General features: G+C 37.2%; 1 protein-coding gene across 1 annotated transcript in view; it reads right to left on the reverse strand.

Moving 5' to 3' along the window:
- USH2A (usherin) overlaps window positions 1-13539 on the reverse strand; it is a 652515-nt gene that overhangs the window by 356608 nt on the left and 282368 nt on the right. Inside the window, exons 30-31 of the mRNA XM_019549473.1 lie at window positions 6910-7023; window positions 2151-2312 (exon numbers count right to left, since the gene is read on the reverse strand). Coding sequence (XP_019405018.1) covers window positions 2151-2312; window positions 6910-7023 — 276 coding nt within the window. The remainder of the gene's footprint in view (window positions 1-2150; window positions 2313-6909; window positions 7024-13539) is intronic.

A 13539-nucleotide genomic window follows, 5' to 3' on the forward strand; every position in this document is an offset into this window, starting at 1 on the left:
CTTCAATTTCTAGTAGGACAATTGCAAAAACTATATTGACCTCAATTTCAGTTTATAGCCTCTATGGTAGCAGTCAGTCAGGACAGTCTGACCTGCACTTTTCAAAAAACACTAGCATGCTGAATATTCTACCAAAAAAAAAAAAGTCTCCCCTCCCTTCCAACTAATGGCCATCCTGCATACACAAATACAAAAAGCAGAGCAAGAACATGACTCTACTAACAATAACACAGCAAGATCTTTCAATAATGCTTTTAATAAGAAGATTGTGAGCACAACTATTTTCTGGTACAAAATTCTTAAGAATAGTGTTATGGGACAGCAATAAGAGATTAATGGAGATCTTGCAAAAAAGATAAATGGCATTACAAAAATACCAGAAAACTGAGGTGGGGGAAATTAATTGAACCTATACATTTGATAAATATTTATTTTTTTGCAGAAGAAAAATGCATAGTAGTTTAAGCTGTCATTATGCTAACCTATATCCTATTTTTCATATTATTAGTAATACATAATGTGGTAGTTTATATTCAAAAATAAAACCAGAATGTATATACCTCATGTATTTATCCAGAAATACACCAAGGTTACTATGGTTACGAAAAATCCATTACCTTTGAATACAGAATGAAAAAGTTTGACTTAAAGTGTGCACTATTTATTATAGCAAACATCAACAGCCTTCAGGAGGTTCTCTAACTGGATTCATTTTTCAGTGTCAGAACTGACCCACCACACTAGTAGCTCATGGCCTGTGCAAGGCAAAAAAAAAAAATTGAACTGTATGCATTTTTAAATGTGTGTTGTACTAACTCACAGCATAGAAATACCTCAGAGTCTTAAGGTCTTAAAAAACAAAGAAAGACCCTGAAACCACTTTATCCTGTGTAGATAGTGATGGGAGTGTTTTCAGTTTTACATAAATCTATAGAAATACACAAATTGTGACCAGCTATTACTTTTATTTCACTATGTCACAAAGAGTTCATTTTTTCATTGGATGAAAAATCACGGTATAACTGATGAATTTATGATACCTTAATTAAACGATAGAAGAAAGTAAAATGTGAGATGACTGGACACTGAAATAATAGTCTGCAGCAGGGATACTGATTCTATGAAACGGAATACTTATGTAACCCAGTCATTAAGACAGAGCATATAACTTATATTTGAAAATAATGAAACTTATATTATATTCCTACAATATGTAATTGAACGGGGACTATGCAGGGAGGCTGTAGTATGCCTCCCTAGACAAGGACATACCTAGACAAGACATTCAAAAATCCCAAAGCAGGATCAATCTAAGTTACGTGGTTTTCTGTAAATGGCATAGTGCAGATAGGTAGCTAACAGAACACAAATTAGCCCTGGTGGGGGAAGCAATTCTTAGACTGGGTTCTGCCATTTTTAAACCTGTCTGTGCAAGCCAAACTTCTGGTCTGTTACAGGTATAGACTGATTTCCAGTCACTTATACCAGTAAAAGTATAACATCTGTGCCTGACCACAAGTGTACACTTGAAAGACAGTAGGAAAACTTTATAGAACCTACCTCATCACTAACAGTTTGCAAACTTGTTTTGATAACGCTGAGTATTGCCAATTCAAAGAACTTTTAAAAGTTAAGAGGTATCTTGAGTCCTGTGAGAAAGGACTGGGCAAGTTTTAAAGAATTATTGACATGGGGAGGGAGGGTTTTGGTTCTGGAGTTAAAAAGACAAAGGCTGTCACAGCCAGACAATCCAGCAGGGGTTTTGTGGAAGAATCTATACGTTCAAACTACCAGAGTCCCCAGATACATAAATCTGCTTTATTGTTTTAAAAGTATGGTTTCCTATGAGGCACCTTTGCTTCTTTGCTTTAAAAAAGACAGTTGGGTCACTGGTTATCCACCAAGAGAACAAAATAGTAGGTGCTCAAGTTAAATCAAGCCTACAGAAATAATCAAATTAACTTTGGAATAAGTGGGGAACTGCATCTGTGTTCTTGTCTGAGAATGGGAGAATTGTGTGATTCTCCTTCCTTAGCCAAGTGATAGCTGGAGATGTCGGACTTGAAAGAAGGTGCTCTAACAAACGAAGCGAAGGCAAACATGCAATCAACCTGGTAATTATGACAAAAGTACCAATATATAAAACTCACCTTTGACTGTATATTTAGTTCCATTTCCAGTGTACTTTGGTAGAGCATCCATATATAAAGTGTACTGTGTTATAATACCATTTGGGGTTTTTGGCTGACTCCAACTCAGCAGTAAAGAAGTGGGGAAAGCTATAGCTGTAGGTGGCTGTACATCTGTAGGGGCTGGAAAGAACATGTAAAACCCTAAAAATGTATAATAATAAATCAAATATGTAGTCTTAAAGCCATTATAAAACTACCATGTCCATAAACCAAATTATTTAACATTCTACAAGGTAACAATAAATAAAAATAATAAGCAATGAAGCAAATAGAAAAATAATTCTTTGATACATTAATTATGTAATTATTATTTGATTGCTGATGGCAAATAATTATATCATATAATACCTTATACTATATTAAATAAGAAATAAATGTTAAACCCTTTAGTGAACAGTTTCTCTTAGGACAGTGCTCAAAGAACACTGTAAATTCATGAGGATTCTTGAGCTGCAAAGTGTCAACATTTTTAAAACTGAGCTATCAATAAGTGGGGTCACATAATCACTTGCCAGGCAAGAAAAACCATATGGATAAAACATGTCTGCCAGCAATGAGAACTTAGCTCTAGTATGTGATTTATCTCTAGTGTCTTTTACCTTTACCTTGTCTGAAAGTCCCCTGTGTATTCAAGTGACTTCTTCTGACAAGACAGGGAAATTCTCCATGCACCCTATAGAGCAGTGGGTCTCATAGACATTAATTAATTAGCAAACCAACTTATTCGAAGGAGGAAGGGACAGTCATACTGGAACAGGTGACAAAACTGGTTGTCAGTTCAAGTGTCAGGTAATTTTCAAGGAGAGCCACCAGCCCTACTAAAGATGCTTTAAAATAATTTTTTGGACCAAATTTTTACAATTTAGTGTCTGAAGCTAAAAAACTGCATTCACATTTACTTGATGTTTAAAGCTGCAAAGTACTTTCACTGCCATATATTTCACTGGAAGGGGAAGGCATACCCTTTGTACTTTTGAACTCTCAGGCCCCGTAAAGATACATACAAATTTTTCTATAATTCTAGCTTTAAACAGTTATGTTTAAAACACTTTAAATTGGAGATTTTAGATATGTTAACACTTGTCTCCTAACCAGGTATAATCTCCCATTCCTTGACTTTTATTTTGAGTTGCACATGGATCTTTTCTCTAATATCTTAGATGCAGATATTATGTACAGGCAACCTTAATTTCAGCATTTAGCTTTTCAGGGCTTGACTTTGCACTATGACTATCATATTTACTATCATAGCACCCATATCATTCCCCCAAAAAATCAGTTTCCCATAATTGGAATGCATGTTTTAAACAGTAAAGCTGGTTTTGTGACCAGAGTAGAAACACCACACTTTGATTCCTGCTTGCAGCAACAGTGGTATTTCTATTCAGGCATCTGAGGGAGCCAATTGATTTAACAGCTCACAGTCCTTCACTCTACAGGTATTAATTACCTTCTATCCTTTTTAATAGTCTTGATATTCCCCTAATCAAGCTATCTTTTCTTCTGGCAATTTTGTTATATTTAGCTACTCCTGGTCTCTCCCCTTATTTCACAGCTTTGCAGAAAGTTTTTAGCTCTTTTCAAAATTGTAGACCTAGCCATGGAGACCCACCTTCAGCAGCAGCTAAGGTTTAAGCTTTTGCTTAATCAGGAAATGAAGGGTGAGTGAACTGAAGACTAGGCTCCGTCTCTGCTCAGTGCAGCCATAACTCTGGGGTGGGGGGGGGGTTCTTCATTTTGTTTTCCAAAAAACAAGGTGTGTCTCTTATTTGGGGGCATGTGGCATGCAATAATATGCATAATTAGTTCAGTCATGCATGCAGTTATAATCTAATTAGCAATATTTTGCATACACAATTATGTAGTGGTTGGCGCTGGCTAATAATTTAAAGGCTCAGTTCTCCTACCCTTCCACCCTACCTCTTAGCTCCAGAAGCAATCCCACTGAATATCACAAAGGTGGCAGTGTTGGGACCTTAGTCTAGGAGGCATATCTGGTAATTTATAAGCACTGAATTAGCAATTTAAAACAATAACTAGCACTGGCTGGCAATGTGGAAACAATATATAGTAATGAATGTTTCAAGAGGGAAACAGTGATAGCTCAAGGGTGTGATATGGTATCTGTCTTCTCTATCAGAAGTTTATTGTTATTAAGAGCATGCAACAAGAGTGTATCCCAAATAGAAATTACACAAATTGACTTTATGTTCAGTCTTTCTGTGGGATAAAAATCAAGATATTATTGAACGCTGTGGGGAGAAAAAGAAAATCTGTTCTTGCCTAAAATTTGACCATGTCAGTCTATCAATATAAATGGCCTGTCTCTTGTATATTTTATACCTTACATATATAATATGTATATTATATATATATAACTACTATTTTTTTTCTGAGTAAAAAAATCATTTGTATAAAGAAAAAAATGTATTGTAATGTGCAGTAATCAACTATATGGTAACATTAGATTTCCATGTTTATGCCAGAAGCTTGGCAGAGGAAGTCTTAAATTTTCCTTAATAAATCTGCCATAGTATTCATTTATCATTTCACTTAAACATTAGTATGTTTAGAACATCCTAAGGGATTCTAATTGGCAAAGTTTTTTAAATTGGATTGGTGCTGCTAGTATATACTGAAGGATTCACATAAAAAGAATGGGAAACCTTACCAAAATGTGTTCCTCTAATAGCAAATGTTCATCCTAAACCTATGTGAAAGCTGAACCTGGTGATTCTCCAGCTGATTTATATGTCAGCAGCTGAATAAACAGCAACAAAGAGAAAGAAAACTTGGTGGCCCATCTTACTGTCCAACAATTTCTAGTCTCATAGACCTAGTAATAGAGAATCATACGAATGTTCAAGGTGTAATTTTTTCCCCCCAAAATCCTCAAACATGATCTAATTCTGCCCTGTTCACATTGAAGTCCATGGTAAAACTCCTATAGACTTAAATGAGAGCGTAAAGAAAACACTAAACACCTTTAAAAATAAAGTTTAACATTGGGTAAACACCAAACTTTTGGCAAACTTTGTGATCCCACAAAATTGAACAAGAAATTGCAAAATAACCATTCCCAAGATATTTCCAAGGTGGTTAAAACCAGAAAGAAAAACAGCATTTAAAAACTGAATTTTTGAAATTTACAAGCTGTTAAAGAGAGAACTCCACCGTAATCAATAGAAGCTGTAGATAGAGATAAATTTTCTGTCTCTGATGAGAGATATTTTCTTTCAGTTAAAGCTAGAATCTAATGGATTATTTTAAATTTCTTGGCTTAAAGGGTTATTTTTCTTCAAACCAACTAATTTATTTCCATGAAAAAGTAATATTTTGGGATGAGATAAGAATTTATTAACATGTAATTCAGAGTCATGTCTATCTTTAATTTGATAAAAATTATGCCTCCCAGACATTGTTTGGATTCTTCTGCTTATATTTCATACCACCTCACTGTACAACTCTTACTTCTGGTATATGTGCTGCATCACTATTTATTTATCTAACTTATAAAAGATAAACAAAAACAAGCCTATGCTAGCTTGTTACAAATACAGCCCTACGTGAGACACCAGATAGGGCTATTATTTTAAAATGCATTTGATAACCATTTCACTTTTTGTGGCAGACTAAATACTCCTACAAATAAGCATTAAATTCTTTCAGCTACAATGGTAGAGACTTAGACCAGTGGTGGCAAACCTGTGGCATTTGTGCCACAAATGGCACAGGCAACTTCTGTGTGTGCCTCACAGATCGGGGAAGAGACAAAGCCGCACAGTGACAGAGCAGGAAGCAGAAAGCAGAGCAGCAGATTGGGCCAGGGAAGGGGATTGGAGTGACACTTCAGGAGGGTGCAGAGGTAATTTGCAACAGGCCTGACAAAAAGGTTGGCCCCCACTGATCTAGACTAACTGTTTATTTTAACTGGCTTACTCCAGATTTAAATTAATGTAACTGAGAGAATAATTTGCCCTGGATTTTATGCTTAAGGGAGACAGGAGTTGCATATGTCTCAGATCGGTTGGAAACAGATCCTTCAGGAATTGATGCACAGCAGTTATTAAGCTGGTCCCTAAAGCCAGAACTATAACACATTTTCTCTTTTTCTATACTCCAGATCTTAATACATGATTAAGAAACACTAATTTATGCTTGCAACTTTTAAGTTCTGAGTACAACAAAAATATGCACGAGTTAAGAAGCGAAGCAGAAGATTAATAAATGGCTCAATTGGCATTTGGAGGTACCCTCATACTGAAATAATAGTTGCCTATTGCTGGTGTTTAGCAGTTAAAAGAGACCATGGAAATCAACCGTTTGATTCTCAATTTCATACTGTGCCATACAATCAATTCTTTTTAGTCAGACTGTCTCTAGATTTACTTCTGAGCCATAGTAAAATGAGGAAGCTTTCATTAATCTTTCAGATGCTTCATATTAATGACAAGGCTCTTGCATGAACAATGTAACAGCAATTAAAAAGCCCATTAATCTGCATTACAGCTATTAAAGATGCATGTCATTAAAGGGTATGGAGTTTGATTCATTTTCGCACCCCCCCAAAAAATGGAGCAATTATGGTCTGGCAATGCACTTTGTCATCAAATTAGGTTGGGGTTTTCCAGCAAATGGCTTTGCAGCATTTAGCTCTTCTCCTGTTTTATTATTCATGACTGAAATGTGGAAGTCAAGACCTTTGAAATTACTTTACCTTCTTGTGGAGTGGAGATGTTCAATGCATGTGAGCTCTCAGTACAGCCAGCCAAAGTGCAAGCAGTTAGGGTTACAGCATAGTTTGTGAAGGGATGCAAGCCTGTCAACATGCCTACAAACAGGAAGAAGTCATGTGTTACCTATGTGTATACAAGGGTCTGCATGTTAGGCATATATAGTCATATGGCACTCTTTTTTTTCTGAAATGCACTTAAAATGTTAAAGGAGAAGAGGATAAAAAAATGAAAACACTGCATGTGTCATTTGCAGGGTTTTTTTTAAAATAGAGTAGTTTTCTGTTCAGTACAAAATGGAAACAAATGCTAGATTTTTTTTTCAGATATGAGGTGCAAACCTTTAACATATTTGACATTTAACTCAGCTTTTTGTTCATTCCTTCCCCTGCTAAATTACTTTAGCTGTGAGTTTATTTTTCCCCAAGTAATTTGTAACCTCTCTCCTAAAACAAAAGACATGTCTCCATCTCAGAAATTAAATACTGCTCTACCAGATTTCCCATTTAATCAAGCCCCTGTACCATATAAAACATATCATCTAAGTTCTGTTCCATTGGTAGCACTGTATAATCCCTGGGTCTACTACTCCATTATTCACCTGATACAGTACTGAAGGACTCAAAAATACATGTGGTTTTCAGGACCTGTTGGTATTATTAAAAAGAAGTGGCTATTATCCTGCTATAGATCTACCATGTGGCAAGACCAGTTCAGTTTTGCTCGTAGGCACAGAGGACAGACACTCATTCTAGCACACAGTTACATAGATGAACTTACTGGGAGATTGCTTTATAAAAGTTACACAAATATTTTAAAATAAATTTTCAAAGTCTTTCCTGTTCTCCTTTTCAAATCAGGTCAAATGGTAAATTACTGTGAAATGAAACTTCAGGAAATAAAAAGGTGGACTCCTGCAAATTTCATTGGGGTAATATTCTGACCTATATTATGCACATGCTAGGCTTTCATTGAAATCTGTTAGCATCCACATCACCATCTAAGGTTAGAAATTAACTTTATAAGTCAAACTGCTATGTAATCATTGGTCCACCACACCAGCACCACCGGAACGATTGCATTTCTGGAAGCCACAGTCCTTGACTGAAGATTCCTTGTGTGCAGTAGCATGTGATATGGACTGCTTATTTTGGGTGACACATATGCTCAATGTGGAAGAAAAGAACAGTGCCTACTGTCACTGGAACAGAAAAGGCAATAATCCTTTGCTCTTATACAAGACAACAAGAAAGCAGAACTTCTTGTGATCCCTCAAAACTTTACACACATCAAAGCCCCGTAAGAGGCTTAACAGTGCTTAATATGCTTAATAGTTACAGATTTTTTTTAAAATAAATCAGACATGCTAAAAACTGAAATAACATATTACTTTTTGGGCAGTCTGTCTCAGATGCATCTGGGCTGGGCCTAATTTTGTCTTTTATGGAATAAAAGTTAATAATCCAAAGAGCAAATATATTCCCAGATTTAGACACCACATTTTTTTTATTGAAATGGAGATCTTCACACCTTTTCTCAGATTTGACAAAAAAATACTGGAAGTTCAGCATTTGCAATGATCTCTCTACTTGCTTCTTCTGACTCTACTCTTACTCAGACAGCTGTAAATCAGAGATAACTCTACTGACTTTGGCACAGTTATACTGTGGTCAGTTCACAATTCTGCAAATCTTCTATTAATACTGGAAAGCCACACTGCCTCCTCTGACTCTAATGTAAATGTTACAGCAGATACACTGAAAGCAGATCAGGGTCAGCAGCAGCAACCCCAGTTTATTTGCCTGTAATCTTCCAATGATACAAGACAGCTATTTGAAAAAGCATCCCATAAGCATGAAGTAAGCATTACTGATGTTTTTAAGTGTTAGCATCTTGTGTAACACAGCAGTTCTGACATCTTTATTAAACTCTTTGGCACCATCAGATGCAGAGATCTCATGGTTAGCACTCCATACTGACAGTGGCTAAAGAGGAAAATAAAAAAAAATACAGTTTGAATTATTGTCAGCCTATAAATAAGTGTCTGAACCAAAGCTGGCAAATGTGACATTTGCATGTTCACTGTAGAGGGAGATCTGGTAGGGTATATTTTGTTGTATGCCTATAAACATGTGTGGGGGGAGAAGGAGGCGTGTTTTAATTAAAGCAATTACTGGACAGCCACTCAAATAAACTCTGCTCACCATCACGTTTATTAAGCCCCGCAGCATTTCAAAATGGCCATGGGATGCTTTAGCTAAAGCTCGTTCAATGAGGGTTAGAATAAAGCGCTCCCATGGCCAGTTTGAAATGTACAGTGGCTTTATACACGTGATGGTGAGGTGACACTGGACCATTATCATTAGAACAAGGAGCAGACTCTAATCAGGTCTGCTCTGATGCCTTCTAATTAGAATGCGAATGAGCACATTTATAGGTACTCATATATGTGCCTATTCACTTTGTGCTCTGCTCTGCTTTGGGATGCAGTTTAATTTTATTTGTACATTTAGCAGTCATGGTGTTCTTATGTGATAGTGAATTAATGCTCCTTGTATTTCTTGTTGGGAGACATTCTGTGGGGATCACCAATGACTTCAGGCTCCAAGTGCAACAAACAGTGCATCCAGAAAGATGCCCCCCAGCACTGGAGGGGTTGTTTTTTTTGACAAAGTAGAAAAAATTGACATTCTGTGTCCATGCGGCATCACATTTTATATCGTGTATCATTCAGCAGGGAAGTGCTTTTAAAAAAAATAAAATATCTGTTTGTTTAAAATGTATTCAGTCAAGACTTCTATAAAGAAATTCTCTTTTGACATTTATATTTGATTGCTTTCCTTCACATATAAATGCACATGATTTTGCCAGCAACAAAGAAACAGATGTGTTGAATAGGTGAGCAATAGAAAGTGCAGTTTTTTATTTACACACTTTTCAGCAAACTACTTTTTTTCTCAGCTGCCAACCTAGCTGTTTGGCCAGCATCCACTGTAATCTGTTCTCCTTCATTATGTTAATCTGTGGGCGGAAAGATTTCTGTCATCTTCAAATCGCTTGTACAGCAATGGTAAACACCTTGGCCTGTCTGTAATTGGACAGGTGTCTGCATTGGTGTCACCCGGCTTTTAATTCAATTAAAGAACTGGCTCCTCTACTCTCATTACCCACTCATTTCCTCTGCACTTTTAGTCAGCAGTGAAATTTACACTCAGCGCTTGACTATCCTAGAGTACAAAGTCAGCAGTCCCATAACAAAGATCAACATTGCTATACATACAGTGATTTATAGCAGAGCAAAGTATATTTTGCAATGCTAGTTTTAAACTGCCCTGAGAACCCAGTTGAAAGTGGTAGGGGATTCTTAACACTTTTTCTTAATCCTTAATTTGTATATTATTATATTAGCATCCATTACTTATAGTTGATAATTGATGTCCAGGATAATAGCTCACATGGCTACTTCAAAAAGCGATGCTAACAAAGCAAGTCCTGCTCTTAGTTCAGTGCATATAGCTTCATTAATACCAACAGGAGATGCCTGGCTGAACCAGCAGGTAGTTCAGGATGCTGGTTACAAGGCACAATCAATACTGCCTGGAATTTGGGAATACCAGTTCTGTAATGTAGTCAATCTCTTTCCTTTGAGATGAGTTCCCCAGTCTTGTTCAAGCTAAATATGCTCTTGCAGTTGTAGTGCAGTTGAATTTTTGGGGGTCTTAAATTTATATCACAGAATAAGTTCCAAGCTTTAAAATCCACATAGTGGATTAGAGACAGTAAATCAATCCAATGAACCACTCTTCCTGCCCACTAAAACGAACCTCTGGAAATAAATTAAAGTTCTAACACAGACATTTTGACACAATGACCCCATGAAACTGAATAATGTCATTCGTTAAATATGGATGTAAAGTTAACAGTCTTAAGAGTGATCTGGAATCACACCTAGAACATTAAGACCAATTGATATGCAAAATTAGTGTTTAATTTTCTGTACCTCTTCAAATGATCTCTCCCTAATATTAGTATTTGTTTAGGAAATAAAACATGAGGTTCATTCTCACTTTATCTTAACTAAGGGAAAATAAGCACAGAAATGAACAGCAGAAAAGGGCTGACTACAGCATTTGCCTACCTTTCTTCAGCTGGAAAGTTACTTTTAGGGGGGATAATTCTGTGTAAAAAAAAACATTTAAAAAAACCCAAAAAACATTATTGCTGCTTTTAAGCACCAATTAATAGGGGGCAGAAACAAATTTTGCCTTAGCTGCTCTACTGTCCCTGTGCCCACAATTACTACAGAGTATGCCCTGGTTACTCAGAAGATAGAGTCATTGCCCTGACATCGTTTTCAGTTTTATAAAGGGGTAACTGCAAGCAAGGGGACAATTACACTGCAGGGCAATTGAGACTCGGTGGCTAAGTACAGACAGTCAAAAAGCCCAAGGTTGAACTGATTCAATCTTTGCAGGTTAGTCTAAATTGTATACATTGAACCAATAACCAAGTGAACAGACATTCACTTTTGATTCTGGAAATGCAGCCACATGGCTGCAGTGGCTCAAGCCAGAAACAAGAAGGACACTAAAGCATGCCTCCCTGCTCAGCTACAGCAGGCAGCTTGGACCAAGGCTAGCCCACCCACCCTGAGAGGAAGTGGTTTGCAGGGAGGTGCAAAGCATCCTGGGATGCTGGGGTACTGTGAGTTAGCTTGAATCTGGAGGGGATCCAGGGCAGAAGTTCAATAAACCAATTTAACCTAAATCAGTTAAGTCAGAAACTACATCTATCCAGGTTTATTTGAAACCAGTTTCAGCCATTTCATATGAACCATGTCCATTTTCCCCAGTTTCATTCAGGGCTGTTGCCAGTTAAGCTCTCTCCACAAGGTAATTGGGGACAGAAGGAGTTTCTGTGATATAAGACCTTCCCCCCACCTCCCAACACACAGAGACCTACTAATTAAGGAAACAGGAACTGTGCCACTTAATTAATGATGAGATGAACTTGGCAGATCAATGGTTTCAGCTTTTGGGTCCCCCGTTAATTGGGAAAGGAGACCTATCTGTGCTTCAGCCACTTTGTGGTACGCTGTCTATAGTCTTACTCTTAACTGCACTGTGGGTGTGTCTACACAAGACTTTTTCTGTGGAGTTACCTAATTAGCTCCAAAGGAAACATCTCAGAGTCCATACATGCACCCCTGTTAGGCCATAGAAAACTAATAAACTCTGCCGCAGAGTACTTGTATTTACAAATATTTGTATTTACAAATACTAACCTGCAGCAGACTTTATTAGTGTGCAGCAATGGACATGCAGACACTGACAGGGCTGGGGTGCTTCAGTGAGGGAGCTGTCTGCTGGCTAGCCCCACACTGAAACATCCTCGTGCCCCAGCCAGCCCCTCCACAGCACATTGAGCCAGGTCAGAGTAGCCCCAGGCTAGCAGGCTAACCTTCCAGGTCCCCTGCCAGCCAACTTGAATCAACATGCTGTGGTGCTGGCTACATGCATGCATGCTGGAGTTTATTGCTGTAAATTAATTGCACGTGTAGACACACTCTGTGAGATAATCTGGGAAATTTTTGCTATGAATGAAACAGCCTTCATAGCAACGGGAAATTACATAGGGGCAGATGAGAAGAACAGATTAGATGCAGCAAATGTCTGTCCCACTGCTACTTAAGGGTAGAACGATAACTGAGGGAACTCCACGTGATTTGGAACCTCTCCTCTGGGAAGCAAAGATCTACAGTCTATGTTAAGTCCCTGGTAAACTGAAGTTACTCATTGTTACATCTGTCGATACACTCCATAGTAAAATACCTGATCAAGGACATTATGCACAGACTAATATATATGTATCCAACTTGGTCTCATTTGTTGCTAGGCATGTAGAGCAGTGTACAGACAGTTGTATCTAAAAGAACTGGTATCATCACTTCCAACCTCTCAGTAGTAACCTTATCTCTTCCTGTGGCAGAGAAACAGGAATGCAATTTTCTTTGCAAGACTGCATTTTTTTGCAATGAGGCATTGTCCATTCATAAAAAAACAGAAAATAAAATCAAAGGAATTATAGGCACTTAGATTCCTTATTTAGAAAAAACATAACTCTTCATGAAAACAGCTGTTTCAGTGGTCCTATCTGTTACACATGTTCCAGAAAGACGTTTCTAAGCAGCCACAGATCTTAAGATATTAGAACCCATACCTCCTTTTATGATTTTTGTAGATATCTTATTCTAATGAACTGCTTAAATAATCTGCTGATGACCTGAGTTTTAAAACCTAATTCTGTAACGCAGTCTTGTGCAATGGTCAGAAAAACCGACCAACCTAGACTCACAAACTACTTGCTTGAATGTTATGACAATGCTAATACTAATAGCTTATTTTCTATGTCCACAAAATTAACTCATCACAGGCTAGTGGGCAACTAGAATTCACAAGGTGATCCACTAGCACAAATTTGTTGAATATATTTAGCTAATGGTAGATAAAGTATTTTGTTTTTTTTTATACAAGAGACAACAGTTTCTGTTATATCTTTTACTGAACCAACTGATAGTTGGAGGAGATACTGGACAAGCTTTTAGGCATAAAGTA

The sequence above is a fragment of the Crocodylus porosus genome, unplaced genomic scaffold (genome assembly GCF_001723895.1).
Source record: "Crocodylus porosus isolate Cpor-Errol unplaced genomic scaffold, CroPor_comp1, whole genome shotgun sequence".
Lineage (NCBI taxonomy): Eukaryota > Metazoa > Chordata > Crocodylia > Crocodylidae > Crocodylus > Crocodylus porosus.